The sequence below is a fragment of the Eucalyptus grandis genome, chromosome 5, assembly GCF_016545825.1.
Source record: "Eucalyptus grandis isolate ANBG69807.140 chromosome 5, ASM1654582v1, whole genome shotgun sequence".
NCBI lineage: Eukaryota > Viridiplantae > Streptophyta > Magnoliopsida > Myrtales > Myrtaceae > Eucalyptus > Eucalyptus grandis.
This window is the reverse complement of record NC_052616.1, coordinates 62,185,108-62,204,724: the sequence shown is the minus strand read 5'-3', so window position 1 is coordinate 62,204,724 and position 19,617 is coordinate 62,185,108. Positions and strand designations below refer to the sequence as shown.

At 41.6% G+C, this 19,617-nt stretch overlaps 2 protein-coding genes across 7 annotated transcripts; one reads left to right on the top strand and one right to left on the bottom strand.

The window, feature by feature from the left end:
* Positions 1-4,060: 4,060 nt before the first annotated feature.
* LOC104429803 lies at positions 4,061-4,728 on the top strand. Its single transcript, XM_010042611.3, has one exon. The coding sequence runs from the start codon at positions 4,132-4,134 to the stop codon at positions 4,573-4,575; it is 444 nt and encodes a 147-aa protein (XP_010040913.3). The 5' UTR covers positions 4,061-4,131; the 3' UTR covers positions 4,576-4,728.
* Positions 4,729-5,138: 410 nt separating this feature from the next.
* On the bottom strand, positions 5,139-18,106 carry LOC104445816 (protein CHROMATIN REMODELING 4). Of its 6 annotated transcripts, none has more exons than XM_010059738.3 (12): positions 17,234-18,106; positions 15,695-16,091; positions 15,314-15,415; positions 14,330-15,193; positions 13,832-13,939; positions 13,710-13,740; positions 10,999-13,631; positions 10,149-10,306; positions 9,193-9,307; positions 8,462-8,547; positions 7,726-8,308; positions 5,139-7,565 (listed from the first exon to the last, which is right to left on the bottom strand). In XM_010059738.3, the coding sequence occupies exons 2-12, from the start codon at positions 15,911-15,913 to the stop codon at positions 5,568-5,570; spliced, it is 6,897 nt and encodes a 2,298-aa protein (XP_010058040.2). In that variant the 5' UTR covers positions 15,914-16,091; positions 17,234-18,106; the 3' UTR covers positions 5,139-5,567. The 6 variants fall into 6 exon arrangements, with proteins under 6 accessions (XP_010058040.2, XP_039168791.1, XP_010058043.2 ...); XM_039312857.1 differs by having other exon boundaries at positions 15,695-16,034; XM_010059741.3 differs by having other exon boundaries at positions 13,832-13,936; positions 15,695-16,034.
* Positions 18,107-19,617: the final 1,511 nt, after the last annotated feature.

The window sequence follows — 19,617 nt, the reverse complement described above, 5'->3', positions numbered from 1 at the left end:
CGACCGTTTGACCTCTCCAATCAATCACCGAGAGATCGTGAAGCCTCATGTTCAATGAACAGTGTGCCACACATGCTCCCAACACAAGATGAGGAAGATGACCTCGAAAGAAAATATTAAGATAATCCACTGAATAAAGAACTGGCAACTTGGTGGAAGGCATCACCACCCAAGTTTCGATGCTGTGATCTGCGCGACCTATGCGCTTCGACAGATGAAGGGTACATCGTGCTTGATGTTTTGAGGGAAACAAAGGAAGAAGGAACTCTCATGAACTAAGGTCGCACCATCAGGCTGTCGCATTCGAGAATTGCGAAAGAATCGCTATACGTCGTCGTATTCAAACGTAGGAGATACGTAGCTCTGTCCGTATCAGGACGGAAGTCAAGGCGCTGCTGTCTTTGGTTCAACTCCAATCAACTGTAGTCATGTAGTGATATTGACTGATTTGATCACGAGCGTTTCGTATGAAAACCCTAGCCAGCATTAGACAGATACCACTTTTTAAAAACAGATCAGATCCAGCTTCTCGCGCTTTTTTCTCCTATCCCCATTAAACAAAACCGGAGCCCACATGCGCAGGCATGTTCTGCGCTCAGTCATGTAGACAAAACCCTCTTTTTCTTTCGTCGATGAAGAATACGAGCCATGTGACGCGACTGCGGTCAAAGTGCGGACCTAAATCTCTCACCTAGGCCTTTTGGAGAACTTACTCACTCCTGTAAACTCTCTTTTGTTTAATGATGTCTATGACTTCAGCTGTGACCCATTTTTTTGTGTTTACTTCGACCGCCACTTTCTATGTACCATGTGGTGCAAACAACAATCCAAGACTTAGTGTGAATTCAGGTTCATGTGAAATGATTTAATTATCATTGATAACTATGTGGATTTCACGTGAAATTCACGTTAATCCCTTAAAATTCAATGAGTATGATTACCCATGATTCATGCGCTTGAGTTCGTATTAGTTTTGCCCTCAAAGGTGAGAGAAGCTTAGTGATGAATGGAGGATGTGCCACATTAGCCATATTCAAAATCAGGTGGATCATACCAAGTCTAATGGAGAGTGTATGTATGGGAGGGAGGGGAAAGAGGAGGGAGAGAACAAAGTTAAAACATTTATTTCAGGTCTCCATCTCCAAGCGAATGTCTCTGTGCATCCTTTGCATGTGCAGAGCTTCAGAAGTGACACTGACCCATCACACCCCCAAGAAGCCTATTCATCTCTCATGCACCATGTGATTGCTTTCTCTCTCTCTCTCTCTCTCTCTCTCTCTCGCGTATGGATGTGGGCATTAGATAATCTTTCACCAGTCCCCACCTTTTGATTCCCATTCTGATAACCATTCATTGACTTCGGCCGCACTGCCTTTTGACCTTCTCCATATTAGAAAAACCCTATCGTGATCTCCTCTAAAGATACGTCTACTTCTGTGCGTTTTCTGCTCATTTAATCAACTTGAGCCGCGGCCCACTGCAGGTTGATGAATCACCATTCGTACCCGCTCATCTTTGTCTTCGCTCGTCCGTCAGGAATCTTGCTCTGGTAAATCTGATAGCACATCCCCCTCCTAGTTTCATAATTATGATTGCGTCAGAGGCTGTTTTATATTTGTATTCAAAGAATGCCTGCCACTTACGTGGTCACCATGCGCACTGCCCGATGCCTACCGTTTTGGGTTCCACGCAGGACTTCAGTTGGCTCCACCTTGGATTCTTTTCAATGCTGATTAACTTATATATTGCAGTAGCATGTGAACAATTAGCAATCCATGGTTTTGTATACAAGCAAGCAGTTAAAACAGTGGTTTGAATTATGTTTCTTTATCTGCACCAACATTATAAATTAAGAAATTGCGACGTGATGATGTCATAAAAATGGACAGATCGAAACATGAGCAATAAATCACAGATCAAATTTATGTTATTCTGCCGACATCTCCTCTATCCACATGTATAATGAAAGACTTTAGTTTAGAATAAGTAGTACAGTAAAGATTGCAATTATACACTCAAATTACTTAAAACACTTTCCATATATTTGAAGCTTCAATGCTACCTAATGATCTCAAAAGACAAGTCCCTCATGAGAATTGTCGAGATATGTCACTCTACTCCCATGAAGAGTTCTTATGAGGCTCTTGACGGCCTAATCGAAGTGTAATTCTCCTTATTTTGTTGACCTAATAAAGACACTTGGATATATGAGATAACACATTATTCAGCAAGTCTCCTTGACGCCTGATTAGACTTGCCTCTGTCCTATTGAAGCTGAGAAAGAAAGACATGCCTCCATGGCCACTGTATGCTTGTCGTGGGCAGCCCACAGTCGATATCCCTCGAACCGTCTCAAGGACGTCTGCCGAGCCTTATACTTGCTCCGGCCATTTCACACGGCCAAGTTCGAGAAAGATCTTGGTCAGTCGAACTCAAACGCGAGATATAATCTCATCAGCTTTAATGCAATGTCAACCGTGTTTAACAATCTTAAGTTCCATAGTCAGAGTTTGTGAATAACACACGCCTGATGCAAGATTTAGGTGTTTGTGTAAGGTAGATCCTCTTCATTATTTCTGCATGAGTGTCGATACATTTAAGTCCAATGCTAAGGTTGTCTTATCCAAATGTCAGCATCTAAATTGGCACAATCAGACAACAGATTGCAACGAACATTATTTTGATTGGAGGCTATAAGAGCATCTTCGATTGGTACCTAACAATCATGCATCACATCGACATTTTATTCCCACATAACTGATAATCAAGAATATTCTTACCAACAACTGTCAATTGTGTGTGATGAGACAACTTGAAAATGCCTCTCCAACTAATAAAAGAGATTTCAAGGACTTCTTTAGAAAAATTATTCTGAATTTTAAATTAGTGTTGGGAGATTATGCCCTTCCACCGATCGAGATTAAAGCATTTTCTAAGATAGTGACCTAACGGAAAAACTAGTTAGTATCATTATTATAGATTCTACAATTATTATCGTGCATTACAAGTGAAATTTGTCCAATCAATCCTAAATATATTACACCAATACCAAATTCTACCTAAAGTTTCCAATTTTGTCAATTTAATTCTAACATATTGTGTGAAATACCAATACAGTTCTTCTATGTTTCACAAGAAAATTACCGATATGATATTATGCCACGTGAGACGACAAGTCATAACCGGAACATTATGATATATGTTTATTATTCGACACACTTACCCAGATTTCAATTGATGTCAATCTACCTTTAGGATTAATGAGATATTTCAAAACCTCCATAATATATACGCCTAAAATAAGCCCTCTGTCATAAAAAAAAAATTAATAATAAAATATCTAAATCTATAACAATTTGAGTAAAATAAAAAGGCTGCAAGCTAGTAAAGTGATTGGACCATTGCCGATTCCTATTAGCTTTTCGCAATCAAGCTGTGTTGAACCGGAAGATAGTTTTCTAAAACCTTGTAATCTTTTCTTCGAAAAGGACCAAGAAACCTAGTTTCTTTTTCTTTTTCTCTTAGAGTTTGACTCAGGTTTGACCAGGGGAAAAAATAAATAAATAATGCAGATAAACATGATTTAACCCGCCCCTGTGGTCCAAACTTTCTCGTCATCTTTCTTTAATACTTTTCTTGGTCTTTTGGCTGGGGTTGATGAGATAAATTACTCTTAATTAGACCAATATCCGTACACTGTTTACTGCCGAATCACATGCCGATGCTGCAAGCGCAACTGGGTATCTCAAGTGATACGCACGACGCTTTTTGGCTTTGCATGGAAACCAACGTCCAAAAACTTCATGCTTTGGGCTTTGGCTACTGGCTATAGCTCTCTCCTAGCTGGTTTATAATACTGAAAGGAAAGTATAAAACCCCTAAAGAATAGAAAAAATAGTGCAGCAAGAACTGACCCTATTCAAATCCCGAATAGAAAATAAAGAAAGTGATTTGAATATTTATCGAACGAATCAAAAGTTACACCGACCCTTGACTATATGGTAGTATATATGCACCCGTATATGCAGGCACCATGCTTCTCTCTCCTCATACATGCGCATGCTCTTTCTTTCTCGCTTAAGGTTCATAGAAACTTTTAGCGCAGAGAGAGAGAGAGAGAGAGTGACCAAGATGACGTTAAAGACAATGTCCTCAGCCAAAAGCACCGGCGGTGAAGAAAAGAACACCGCCGCGATGGCCACCATGGGCGGTGTTTCGGTTTCGAGGAGTGCTGCTGCTGCGTCTTCATCACTGTCGCCCTCATCCTGTGCTGCTAGTAGCAGCGATGAAGCACCGACGCGGTCGAGCTGTTGTTGCCTCACGAAGCTTGCGGTGAAGCTGAAGAAGTGGAACAAGATGTTGCTGCGCCACAACAATAAGAACAGGCAGAGCTCGTTCCAGTGCTTGTATGATCCGCTGAGCTATTCTCTCAACTTTGATGGGAGTGGTAAGGGAAGCGTGTTGAATCAGGAAGACGAAGATTATTACCGGTTCTATGCTTTTTCATCGAGGTTTGTAATGGCGAACTCGAGAAGCATCGCCGCGAACCCGAGACAGATTGCCATTTCTCACTAGTCTAGGCTCTCGAAGATCCAAGTTTTGCTTTACGCCTTCCCCCCATTCCTTTTTCTTTCTTTTATTTTATTTTTTTCTTTTTGGTATTCCCGTTTACATTTTCTGGCCATGTTTGTATTTTGACAGTGCAATGGTCAATGACTAGTTGGAAAAGAGACTGGTCATCTTCATTTTCCTTTATGATTGAAAAGATCGGTAAGATTGGTTAGATCCATACATGCTTACGACGGTGAATGCGCATTGACATGACATCAATCGGACGTTCGATTGGGATTGCTAACAGAAGCCGTTGTATAGGTTATAAGATCACAATTGGATGTTCTAACTGAAAGGGATAGTTTGTTGAATCACCTACGAACAAAGTCCAGGCACCTTTACCATATTTCATATGAACCTTGTGGGGAGTGGAGTACCCTCAGTCTAGCGTGAAAACTGATTCCTTGATGACACGAGGTTCATCCTCATCTCGTGGGATCTTTTTATCTGGCGTGGGATTGGAGATTGGGTCTTTTAAATTGGAATAAATGGCACGGAAGGAGAAAGAACAAGGCAAGAGAAGAAAAGAAAGATAAATGCACCAGTTGACTTGATTCAAGAGTGATGTAGTGGACGAAGCCACTCAGCAACCTCACTCTGGTTAAATGCCTGCACTAACAGAGCTCTTTCCTCTGGTCTCATTAGAGCTACAAAACTTACCGGTAACAGTCCGACGAAGAATTTGCCTGATCTTTATGCTAATCTAGCACCTGCAACATTTGAGTAAGAGGAATGTACAGCGATTAACACTATAATCTCATTTTCTATAACAAAAGCTTTACACAGAGATGTCCTAATTTGGCTAATTGTCCCTATCTTTGCGGTTTCATTGCTCACCGTCACTGCTCAAAGTCTACAAGAAAAGAATTTATGTCACCATCTGCAAAGCACCCTAACGCTTCCAGTCCCACGAAAGAATTGTGATTTCCATAGTTTGTCACTCTCCTGCCTTGAATTTATGGATCATTGTCACTCTCGGGATGATCCGAAACAGTCTCCTCAGACGAGACTTCCTCTGCATCAAGATGATCAGTCCGAGAAAGAACTGACCGAGTCTTACCGAAAGAATTCCCACTTTCAGGCTGGCCTAATTTCTGGGGATCAGCAAGCCCATCGACGGGATGTGGTTGCTCCTTGCCTCCAGCATGATTTGGTTCAGAATTGCCTGCGGGGTCAAGACTGTGTTTCATTGAGGATACATCACTTCCAGTGAGATCTAAGCTTTTCGTGGGCAGAAAAAGGGCAAGCTGTTGACCCGGACCAATGCTGGATGCGACCAGCTTAAGTACTTCAGACGATGGAGACAGTTCTGCATTCATTTTCTCCTTTGAAGGTTGATGCATTGCTGAAGTTGACGCGTTAAGTGAAGCCTCCTTCTGAGCAGGATCAGGCATTGTGGCCACCGATGGTGGAAATGCATTAAGCTCAGGGACCAGAGGGATAGAACTTGAAGCAGCATCATCACCTAAGAGATTCCGCGGAGGGAGTTGCCTGCTCTCCTGGAGTTCTGCCTGGATGGGCCGCATTTGCTCCGACTTCTTTCTCTTTTTAAGAATGAGTCTTGGATCCTTCGGTCGAGAAGGAGGAGGACCTGGTATCACAAAAGGAGGAATGGTAGGCTTATCTTCCCCATATAACAGTCTCACTGACTGAGCTATTGCGGATACATTGGGTGGCAGCTCAGGATCTGGTGCCGGTGGAGGAGCAGTCACAGCTTCTCGGAGCCAATGGGGTAAATTTTTCTTAGAAGCACCCTCATCTATTACTTCTTTCCCTTTAGAATGGAACTGATGATTTACAAGCTTATCAGGGTCAGGCAACAAGACCATACCGCTTGATTCACCCCCATAATTATTTCTCAATTCAGGTAACATATTCAGAGGTTTACCCAAGAGACCAGGCAACTTCGGATACGGAATCTGCTCATCATCCCTAGGCTGGAAGCTACTTGAGCCAACCACACCCACCGAACCCATGCCAGAGCCAAAGCAGTTTGGCATAAATGGCTTCTCAAAAGGCATGCTGAGTGAAGTCCCAGGCAAATCAGAAGGCCCGCCATAATAACGGCGAACAAAAGTCTCCCGAAGTTTGTCAGGGTTATTATGAGGTAGAAGAGCTGCTAAGTGTTCATTTTGAAGACTTAGTTGATCAGAAGCACCAAAGGGAGGCAAAGGAGGACCCATCTCGCCAAAACCTAACTTCATGTCGGTCAAATGCGACTGAAACTTTGGAGGCATAGCAAGTTTACTTCCCTGCAAGGCCCTCGTCATCATCCCATCCGTGAATCCTGGAAATGATGAGGATTTTCCAGGTTTCAATGGTCTAGTGGGCTTTGGCATGGGGAGAGATGATCCATCAAAAAGCTTGACTTGCTCCTCCTCCCATCTAGCCGACAAATCTTCTGGAGTTTTGTTTTTTGAGAACCTCAGCCTAGGGTCTCTGAGCATGGAATCCCAATTTCCACGTCCATGTCTCCGGACACCAATCCAAAGGAAATCAAGTTCATCCTCGGACCAGCCATCAACTCTGGACTTCTTTCTATGCAGGTTACTAGACCCAGAGCCAGTTCTCAACATGATATTTTCAAGCACCTTTCTGTGGTTTTCCGGAATTGATGAGAATGTAGGCATTTGATTCAACCCCAAAGAGGGCACCGTTTCTCTTTCTCGCTGATGACCATATCTAGCCACATCCTGTGGAGGAAATTTGAAATGTGGCAGTGGGGGAATTGGTGGGAAATCTTGAATAGACTCACGCCCAGCTTCAACCCTACTTCCCAGTGATAATGTTGGCAAGAAGTCATGTTGTGGAAGTACACCTTTAGCTGGAACTTGGAATCTGGGCATCAGCGTCTCCTCCACGTATTTAGGTGTCATCATCATATCCCGAAAATCAGAGGAATTGACCCCAGCGTTTTCCAGCCGACCAGAGTCATGGAGAGGTGCTGGAGGATACTGCAAGCAAACAAGCACTAAAATCAAAAGCTATGGACAGAGAGGGCAAGAAAGATGAAATTAATTAGCATGTGTGAGAAGAGGAGGGGGGAAGGACAGGAGAGGGGTGAGGGTAGGTTGTATAAGGTAGAAAGTGTCAATTTCTCAAAATTCCACTCACAGGATGCAATTGTGAAACTTCTCCAGGGCCATCAGGCACCTTTAATCTGTCCAGTGTTGGTTCCAAACCCTTCAGATGTGTACCCATCAAATTACCAGAGAATGGAGCCAGACTGAACGGGAATTCCAGACCAACCGGTCTACTTTGTCTAGCATTTGGTCGCGTAGAATTCCTACGTGATAACTCAACCTGATTAGCATTTGGTGCACAGAGTCCTAGAACTGGTAACAATTTGTCAGACTCAGAGCTTGGATAGACTGTGCCTTCATGTTGGCCATCATGTTGGTGGAGCGGAAGTATGTCTGGAGGGCGGCTTAAAGGACTAAAAGAAGGATCTGAATGAACATTTGTTTTCTGACTTGGGTGCTCGGCTTTCGTACCATCTGATTTGTCATTGTCCAAGTCAATTACCGAGAAAGTGCCCTGGCTGGTTTGAATAAAACCAGCTACTTCATTACCATTTTGAACATCAGGTGGACATTGAATTGTTCCCTCAGGTCCCAACGGCCCCCCACTGGGCTGAGATTCTTCAATTTGATTCCTTCTAGCAAGGCGTTCTTTTTGTCTAGCACGGAGCTTAGCACTGCATCAAAAGAAATTCAAAGTTTAAATTTCGCCATCCACAACCATGAACAACAAAGACAAGTAGTAATTAGCATTGACATCCCTTCATCAACTGATTTAGCAGCAAAAAACTTACACTGAGAAGAAAAACATAGAGAATTGTGGCACTTACTATTTTTCCTTTAGAGCACGTCCAGCAGGTGTATACTCCCGTTCTGGCTCTTGCTCTGGTACCCGTTCCTCTTCATCACCACTCTGCTTTATGTTTCAAAGGTAAACCGACAAATAATTAAATTATGACGCTATATAAGTGCAAGTCAATGCATGAAAACCTCAGCACCATTGAGATCAGGAACAAATTTGATTTTATTGTCCATAAATTGTCTAATGGATCAAATAGCTTAATATACTCAGTGAAAAACTCAAAATATAGACCAGTATCCCACCTTCAAGGATGTCAGCAATTCAACCTAAAAGGGACATTAGGACAAGATGAAGAGAAAAAACATATCTTTTAACAGGAATTTGAAAGCAAACTCATGCATGCACAAAAATTATGGAGGAAAATAAGCTGTATGTTCAATGCATGAGTCCTCGGTACAAGTGTTTCCTTCATTAGTGGAATAATAACAAATTAAAAAAGGAGAGACATTTGCAACTTCATAATCCAAATTTCAACTCCCGGGACCCAGAATATATAAAGAACAATGACAAAGGGATTTAAAAGTGGATCCATGAAGTTGCTCTTCAGCACAACAGAGAGAGTTTCTTCAGCATATCAAAGAACTAACCATTAGATCACCATCATAATCCCTTGGTCAATATTTAACAGCATCAGGTGCACTCTTATTCTAAAGTTTCCAGCCCTAACAAGCATAGGAGAAGGCAATTCAGATAAAATACCTCGTTGGCCATTTCACTTGGATGTGCTGCATATGCTTCCCTGTAAGAAACAGCTTTTCTGACACGCTTTCCCCGACCAAGAGCTGCTTCCTCCTCACTTTGATATTTTTCCCATCTACAAAACACAAGTGATCATAAAAAGCATTAAGAGCAAGAATCTTGAAAGATGGAGGCCCATATTTTCTCCTTATTTATAGTTACAGAACAGTCATTCTGATAAAGGATTTATTCCTCCAACCAAAGAAAATGAGAAAGCATCCATTCCTTATTTTTCCAAATGATAAGTATTGATAATCTAGCATACGATAACTACGGGGTTATTTCTTCAAAGCAACCAAAAGGGCAACAGCTATCACCTCAGCAATCACCACCCATTTCAAGCCATTCACATCACCATGACAAAGTTTAGTGACATCACTGGATTAACGCAATTGCAGAGAGCAAAGGTCAGGTTATAATTGACATAACGTAAGTGCAGGACATATAAGAAAAGGATTCAAAGTGCAGAAGGTCACAAGAGCATTATAGTTTTCACATCAACAATGATCCCAGCACTAAAGAATGATCATTTAATCACTAATTACAACTTCACAGAGAGTGAGAATTATAAATTATTCCCAATAACTGAAGAAACACCCTTATCAGAAGGATGAAGAAATAAACCATGAGATAGAAGCAGAAGCTGATTAAAGGGCACTCATAGAAAGTCAAAGACCTCTACAAGACAAGGGGAGAGATGCCTCAATTTCATTTGTTGCTGGACCTGGTCCAAACGTTTTGGCTCCCAAACATATACATTCCTATCTAATTAGAAAGAAAAAAAAAATTATTCCGTCCCAATGAAAAAAGCTAAGCTCAACAATCATGCCACCATTCTTTGAAGAATTGGACAATATTAGAGGCAAATAAGAATGGGTAAGGAGGAAAAAAAAATTTGAAAATTAACCCTGTATTACCTCACTCGGAGAAGTCTGTCCCATTCATTTTCTTCAGGAACAGTAACAACACTATCCTCTTTCTTCACAGAGTTTGCAACACATACATCCTCGCTCAAAACAGGAGGTGATTCGCCTTCCCCGCGCTCTTCCATTAGCTCATCGTTCCATTCAAGGGACTGATATGTAAACATGGAGAAAATTATCTCGACAAATTACACGATATTATTTAGCGAAAATTCCATTAAACTTATTGAAGTGAAATACATTAAAAGAGCACCCAGATCAAGAAAACTTCAACAATGCTGTTAACTACAGTACCTGAAAGTTCGCCACAACTACATAAGATGCATAAGCAATGTGAAAGTAATGACAGACAACACATAAGAATGGCGAAGTCATTGAAAACCTTCAAATTCAAGCCTGCTTTTTGGACAATCATAAAATCTAACAAATTATGTGCGGAGAAACATTTTTCATTGCAGATTCCTGATGCAGTTATTCATCATTCCCACTTACGTTTTAAATCAAATCACAAACTACGCAATTATGTTTTAAATTAACTTCTTACCTACTAGAAGATTCACGCTACAAATCACTGAGAGACAACCTCTCTCCCCCACCCAACCCCTTCCCAACCAACAAAAGAAAATAAAAGCCACTAGACCCAAGTTCTACTCAAAGAGAAAATTGTGCTATTCTCCAAAAAGGTGTCACACCATAAGTTCTGAAATGGCAGAATTTTAATTTATTAATCATTACTTTTGCATGAAAAAGGTACATATAAAATATTGAGTTCATAAAGTTGCAAACAGCAAAAAAATCCACATAGAGGTGTTCAAAACTCAAGCAATTAAGCAAAATAACCCACCTTCACTGAACCGAGCATATCATTCTCTCCTTCAGTGCACTCAGTGGATCCATCCTGAAGATTCGAACGGTCAAGCAACTTCAGTATTGCATTATCATCCCATACAATCTTGTTGCTGCCGTCTGCACATTTATCCTTGTAAACATCTCCTAAAGTACCAGCTCTCTTCCTATGCTTATGCTCTGCATCTAGCATTGGCTCAGTTTTGCCGTTATCATTATCTGAAGACTCCTTGCCACCGTTGGAAGAATCACCAAAAAGCTCTTCTGTACCCCACCTGAGTATATCTTCCACCTCCTTCTGAGATCCAGATTTATTTACAAAAAGCTGATCAAGCATCAATTTCTTCTTGGCAAGTTGCAATATACGTTCTTCTACACTAGCTCGAACAACGAGCCTGTACACCAAAAGCCGATTAGACTGTCCAATCCGATGTGCACGGTTCATGGCTTGGATATCAGCATGAGGATTAAAATCAGAATCATAGATAATTACTGTGTCAGCGGTTGCCAAATTGATTCCCAACCCACAAGAGCGTGTTGATAATAGGAATACAAACCGACTTTTATCTAGGTTAAAGCGAGAAATTGCTGCCTGGCGATCTGTGACGCAAACAGAACCATCTACTCTCTCATATGTCTTGGGACCAAACTCAATAGTTAAATAATCCTCAAGGACATCCAGAAGCTTGGTCATCTGTGAGAAAATCAGGACCCGATGACCTTCTTTGAAAAAGGCCTTGAGCATCGAATGCAGAAGAGTAAGTTTGGCTGAAGCTTTAATCCTCATCTCATGGAGGAACTCAACAGAACCAGAATCAGGCTCTGTGCCAGGTATTAGATAGGGATGATTACATACTTTTCTTAACTGCATCACAATGTTTAACATTGACTGCTGTGCTACCCCTTTCCCAATATTCCTCAGTAACTGGTAGTTCTTTGTTAAAATTGCACGATAGTATTCAGCTTGAATTGATGATAACTCAACAGGGACCACCCGTTCAGTTTTTGGGGGAATGTTCTGCATGGCATCCTTCTTAAGCCTTCTCAACATGTGCGGAGAAACCAGTTTCTTAAGTTCCTCAACTTTTTCTGCAGTTGTGAGGTCATTAAAGTTCTCCTCAAATAATGAAATGGAAGGAAATGAAGCCGGCTGTAAGAAACTCAGTAGGTTGTACATTTCGCCTAGATTATTTTGAAGAGGTGTACCAGTCAATAGCACACGATGTTGGAATGAAAATGTATTCAGTAGAGTAAACAGCTTACTACTTGAATTTTTCAGACGATGGCCCTCGTCAACCACAAGTACTTCCCATGGAACGCCACGCAAATGTGAGGAATCAGCAAGAACCATTTCATAAGTCGTCAATAGTACATTGAATTTGTGGGAAACCGTTTTTCTATTGCCATCAATTGGATCACTAGCGTGCCATTCATGTTGACGAATAACTGCTCTTGCTTTTGCAGATCCATGATACTCCACAACATTCAAACCAGGAGCCCACAACGAAAACTCCGAAAGCCAGTTGGGCATGGTTGATAGTGGGACCAAAACCAAACACGGCAGAGAAGCTTTGAATTCACAATATAGCGATGAAATGAAAGCGCATGCTGATACAGTTTTCCCGAGACCCATCTCATCTGCAAGTATAACATTTTTAGACTTACACCAGCATTTCCGCAACCAATTAAGTGCTTCAAGCTGGTGGGGGAATAGTGAACCGCCCTTAAGTTCACTGGGTTGCTCTGTCAAAGTCATGATCTCACTGGGATGGCCAGCCCTATCCCCACGTGAATCATGCCTAGAAGAATCTTTCTCCAGTGTCTGCTGTTCCAGCTGATTGAATACATCGATAAGATTTGAAGATTCTTTCAGAATAGGTTCATCTAGCTTCTCCCATGTGCATTCGTCATAGGGAAGCCCTGTCCACTTCACAAAAGCTTCACGAGTACCGTCTTTGGAAGCACGAAGAGCAATAATACGCTGAGGCTGTTTCCACCTCTCCTCACAAATGTTAATCACTGATGTACCATATTTTGCCTTATAGTTTTCGAGCTTTCTCCTAGCCAGAATTTTCAACTGAGATTCAGGTAACCACCTATTATGAATATTTGACTTCCCAACCCACTTAACCAAAAACTCATATGATGGAGACTCTTGGTCAACAGACGCACATTCAGCCAGTTCAGGCTCCTGATTTATGCTCTCAGGACTTAATCCCGTCCCTCCTTCATCCTGAACTCCTTTGTCGTTTTCTTCAACAGAAACTCGCATTTCGCCTGTTGTAGTAACTTCACCTTTGTCATTACCATTCAGCTTTATAAAATTAACCGAGTCTGCCATTACTCCAGCGTCTGGTCCTCTCTGATCATCTGTGGCCTTAGAAGATTCATCACAATCTTCAAGCACATCAGTTTCAGAAGCTAAATGCTCCGTATCACTCTTCAACGAATCCATGCAACTACTATTTTTACAGTCCTTGGTCAACGAACTCTCGTGGACATTCAGATTGTGCAGTTTGATATCACTGCCATTGCTAATATCAGCTTGTTTTTCATCGGCAAGGGCAACCCTGTTTCCTGCATCTAAGTTGATTTCGCCGGAAGTACTGTCCGGATGTCTGTCCTGCTTCTCTGGAACAAGTAAACTAACAGAATTAAGATTGTCTACAATACATACAGAAACAAAAAACAATGAACTTGCACCATTACCTCTAACACGACAGCCCAAAACCCGATCAACCTGAAAAGCAGATGGTATTAAATGAATTATAGATGAATTGTAAGAACGATCACCAGAGTCAAAGAACAAAGTTGGTCAAGAGCAGATTTACCTGCTGAAATTCACTGACGGTGCCGCTTACGCACACTGGTGTATCATTCACATGACGGTCTCTTTTCTTTGGCTTAACTGGTGGGCTTTTCAACTCTCCAGAAAGCTTCTGCACCACAAAATCAATTTTGAATATATCTTCACATTCCCTCAACATGAAATCACATCAAAACAGCGAACAAAGACAGTGGAGCAACAACACGAAGGACTTTCCCTGCGCCATTGCACATGGAAGCCATCAACTTAGAACTAGCAACCAAAAGATATCCAGGGCTCCCAGATATCTTTAGAAAACAAACATGCCATGCAAGAGGACCAAACGCCAAACTGTGTCCGCTCAATATATTGTAGAGGTTCATATCTTAGGAAAAAAAGCAAAAAAATACAAATAAAAATTGAAAGTCCCATAGATTTGCTAAATGTAACTGAATGCCAGTAAGTATTATAAAAGTTATAGGTAATATGTCAGTAATGAAAAGGCCAATGTGAAAGTATCTACCTTTTGTTTATTTGGACCATTTGAACCTTCTTTTGCTCCGTTTTCTTCCGTGGCAGACCGTGAACCCCTGTTTACAATTGTTCTCTTTCTTAATTGTGAATTACCCATTTCAGGTATTGCAGATTTCTTCTTCGATCCATGTCTCTTAAAAGTAGCAATAATTTGCTTGCCATCATCATTCCTGCTCTTAGAAGCACCAATAATTTGCTTGCCATCATCATTCCTGCTCTTAGAAGCAGCAATAATTTGCTTTCCATTGTCAGTCCTGCGTTTCTTCTGAATGTCATTTTTCTGCACATGCTTTCTCTTCTTAACTCTCTGTTTACTAGTACCAATTACGAGAGCAGCTTGACCATCTGGACTATTGAATCCATCACAACATTGAGAATTTTTCTCTGATGCTTCATCATCTTGTTCTGAACTCACCAGTTGAGAATGAGATGAAGCAGGTGCAGAAGGAGAAGCTAATCTTCTGGTTGAAGGAGCTTTTGCTGGAGGTACATCTACCTTCTGTTCATCATCATTTTTTTGAGAGGAAGAGGTTCCATCCGTAGAACTGCCCAGGGATGGGCAACCAGGCTTGTTGGTGCATGGGTCCTCTCCTGGGGACAGATCTGGCTTACCTTCCAACTGCTGAACTTCAGGCGTCACAACAGAATTCCCTCCACTCAAAGACCTCTTGCTTGGAAAATGGGAGCTACCAAGCATTCGAGATACTTTTTCCGTGCTAGACAATGTCTTGGATCTTGACCCACTAATTTTCGTCCGAGCTCGCTTTAAACTGGAATCGAGATGGCTTATTGGCTCAACTGAATCATTTTTCGAGCAGCAATTAGGACATTGCCATTTCCCCAGTGGAATCCGCTGGAAATGGAAAACCATAAAATGAGACAACTAAATTATCTCAATCAAGTACAATGAGACAAATGACAGCAATTAATGCATCTAACTAAAGGCAAGACCCCTCAAATAGGTATGAACTACCTTGAGAGGAGGGTCAAGGCACTCAATATGAAAGGTCCGGGGACAGCTATCACAACATAACAAGTTGCCTCCAAGATCACAAATAACGCATTCATAGAAATACTGCAAGACAAATTGTTACAAAAACCATCAGTTAAGAGAACAATAGATGGTCCTCAACAAGTCCTCAACATCGAAATGATACGAATCCTCAAAACATCTAATTGACACAAAAGAGGATAAAATTTTATCCTGTAGACAAAATTTCGCCTATGGTCACTGTTATGATTCAACAAGGGTTTAGTCTAAATATAAAGGAAAACTAGAAGGTGCCTCACAACTTAAGAAACAGCATAGGTACGAATAAACAGAAGTGGCATGAAGCAATTAACAATATATTACCCCATCAATTCCTTTCTTCTTCGATGAAGACCAATCCAGAGAAATTTCAGATTGTAGCTTGCTCTTGGCAGAAGTCGTAGTCTCTGGGACCTCCAAGGCCACCGAATTCTGTTCTTTACCATTAACCAAATCCTGTCCACATGGCAGCTTTCTTCGCTTGCGTTTCAAGACCCAGTTTTTGTTACTTATGTCATTTGTCAATGAGCTGTCGTCCTTCATCTTCAAAATTGTTCATTCGTCAATGATCTGCCGTCCTTCATCTTCAAAATTGTTCATTCGTGAATGAGCTGCCGTCCTTCATCTTCAAAATTGTTCCTCACATTTGCAGCTACCATGTGGCCTAAGCATGTCATGAATCAATTGAAAATATGAGTGACACTTCAATATGGCCAAAATCCTGTAAATGCAGCTGAAGTACATCAGAAAGAAAAGCAAGGTATGCTGTAACAATTGCCGGAAGTAATTAGAGATAACATTGTCATGCATCACTCTAGTGTAAGAAACATCCAAAGACAAAGCCAAACCAACAGCAATGTATTCGGGGAGGAGAAAAAGGATACAGGGGATCAAGATAATTCACAGATTGTACTGAAGGAATCAAGGCATTTAGTTTAAAACCAGAAACATAGTGTTCAAAACTTTTGACAGAAACAGGAAGAAAAATACTTTTAAGATGAGATGAGAGGTAGCATAAAATTTTATGAATAGGACTAAAACATAGAAATGCATGATAAAATTGCTTAGCCAAGAGAATGACCAGATATAATCTAAACTAACGACAATAAAAAGACAAGAAAAATAATTCCCCACACAAAAGATGCAAACACTGGCACAAGATGGGTATCATGGACAAGTTACTCCGATGAAGAATACAACAAGATCCGTTCATTTCAAAACCAACCATTTCTACCCAAGTCCTCCCATTATAGATTTTCATCGTCCCACTTACTCTCAACTATCCATATACAAAACCCAAAGTCAGATAATAATCACCAACAAAGCACTTCAAGGTGGGCAACAGCATTACATCTTGACTGGATCATTGAAAAGTTAGATTGCATTGGGTCCACTGCGGTAGCAACACAATGCAATCTGTTTCTAGTTAAATTCCCAGTCAGGACTAAAGTGAGTGGGAGTAACACGGTCTCGCAACACCATGACATGATCAACAAGATTACACGATAAACCTTAACCCCCACAAGCCAGGACCTATTCACAAGTAGTCATCAAGAGTAAACAAAGAACAAACATCACGCGAAACGCGCAAATCCGCCCACCCCATTGAATGAGCACAAGCAAAACCAACCCCATTCAAAAACTCAAACTGAATGCATCACTCCCACCAACTTCCCACCAACAAGACCCCCAAACCCAATCGCACAACCACCAGAAATGACACGAACTCCCAACAGAACCACACCCGGGAAAACACAGCCCACCAGCAATCAAAACACAAAGGACCACAAAACCGGGCAGGCAACAAACAAAGCAATCTAGACAACAAAAAGCAAGGGACTTTCACTAACGAAAGATCACAACCTCGAAATGGGCAGTGGCCAAACAGACACCTGAGCTCGAAAGCCTCACCAGCAGCGGATCAAGAGGGGCAGACAGCACCAGCCCGGATTCAGAGATGCATGCCCCCAGATGGGCAGAGGCAGACCAGAGAGGCGGTGGTGGTGGGATTGCGAGATGAGGGAGGAGATGGGTCTGTGAGATTTAGGGCAAGGGAGCAAAAGAGGGTGGTGGCTGAGATACGCGAGAGAGAGAGAGAGAAGAGGAGAGAGAAGAGGGCGACAAATGACTTGTGTGGGCACAAACAACGAATAAATAGAGAGAGAGAGAAGGGAGAGAGAAGGGAGGAGTGCTTCTAGAGAGAGAAAATAAAGGGAAGCGCTTCTACAGATACGGATTCGCCGGGCGGGTCAGAGGAAGGGTGGACGGCGTTACGCCCCCCTGACGAGCCATCGAACCGCGCAAGCGCAAGCGCTCACAGACCCCACACGCGACCGCCAACTCCGCCCCCGACCCATTTTGTAGTTCCCCGTCCTCGGGTCTTCTCGCACGGAAAGGGACCTCCTTTCCGCTTCCTCTCTCTCTCTCTCTCTACCCTCTCTCTCTCTCTCCTTCCTCGTTCAATGCACCTAACCAGTCGGAGCGCGCCACGTGGCGGCACGAGGGGCTCCCGCTCGCTCGCACTTCCCTCCTCGGCCTTCGCTTCTCTTCGCTTCCTTCCCCGCACGCACCCTCCTCTTCCCCCACCTCCATCCTCCTCTCTAGAGAGAGACAATGCGGAAGACATAGAGAGAGAAAGGCGGGGAAGAGGAGAGAGAGAGAGAGAGAGGGTGGGCGCGGGTGCTGATGATGGTCGTCGATGTCGAGTGCTCCCGGGTTTCTTGATGGCCCCCTCTGCGTGCTCTCTCCCTTTGCGCCCTTCTTGTCTCTTCCTTTTGCCCTCCCCCTTTTTCTTTCTCTTTTTCTTTTATTTTTCTCCCACCTCTCTCTCTCTCTCTCTCTCTCTCTTCTCTTATCTGAAGTATGGAGTTAGATTCATGGCTGCATCAAATGTCAAAGTGATTCCATGGGAGAATATTGAATCACCAGTTCTTGGATTCTTCCCCTCTCTGGTTATTATTATTATTATTATTATCATAATCTTTCTATATATTCTATCTTCTTTTATACATACACGATTCCCGCGCATTCTCAACAGCATTCTATAAATGTACGACCGTATCGTTAATTTGAATCTTACTTTTTTATCTATGAAAATTTGACTAGTAAATAGCACAACCGATATACACTTACTATCATAACGTCTTTTTAAAAACACGCGCGAGATTTCTGAAAATTGTATCTAGCAAATTATTGAAGTCTTAATTTCTTTAATTGACTACGGTATTATCAAACGCCTCAAGTCAATGACATTCCATGAATGAAAAATTATTGTACCAGTAATTTGAATTCTAGCATTCCATTTATGAAGAAAACGGGCGAAAATCGTTGATGCATTATCATGCCATTATTAAATCAAAATGCATTTAGAGATCTCTCTCTTGTTGTTGCACATCTTTTAAGTTAACCAACGAGGTTTGCCAACTACTACTTACCGAAGGGTTTATCCATTTCATAGTCGGTAACTTTACCGAGAGATATTCTTGAATGTTGTCCAAATTCAATGCTGTATAATTGAAGCCCTCGTATCGATAATACTTGTAGATTTTATTAATAGCTAATTAAATTGAAATATTTTTTTCAATTTACCGATCAAAACTAGATACTATTGAGTTTCGATGAAATTACTAACTTCATCGAATAATTCAGGGGTCAACCGAAATTCAGAGTAAAATTCAGAGGTCAACCGAACATTAGTATATTTTCTTGCGTGTGGTCGCCGATGTTGAAATCTTGGAGATACAGAAAGAAGTTACATTCTTTCATTTTCAAGAAGCAATAATGTCTTTAGACAAGATCAACCGACTGGCAATATAAGCGCTTACTTAGATTCTGTGCCTCTTGAAAAATGATTTTGATCATCATCACCACCATCATTCATTGTTTCACAAGGCTTTTTTTTTTTTTTCTTTTTTTTCTTGCAAATGCTCGAAACTCTCCAAATTAGAGCCAGTTTGACCGAGGAATAGGATTTCTGCGCAAATGCTTGAATTTGTGTCGTCTTGCTGGTGGCATGAAGCGTTGACTTCTGATATTAAGGAGAAAGGCTTGAATGAAGGGAGGAGCTGTAAGCAGAGGATTGCCTTGGAAAGTTGGTAAAGACAGGTAGACAATGCTGGAATCACAACAGATGATTGATTACCTCAAAACTCGTCTAATCTTTGGCAGCTAAAACAGATAGACTATGTTGAAACAGTATATATGTTTTGAACAGACAAAAGCAGCAGCAGAAGAAGAAGAAGAAGTCG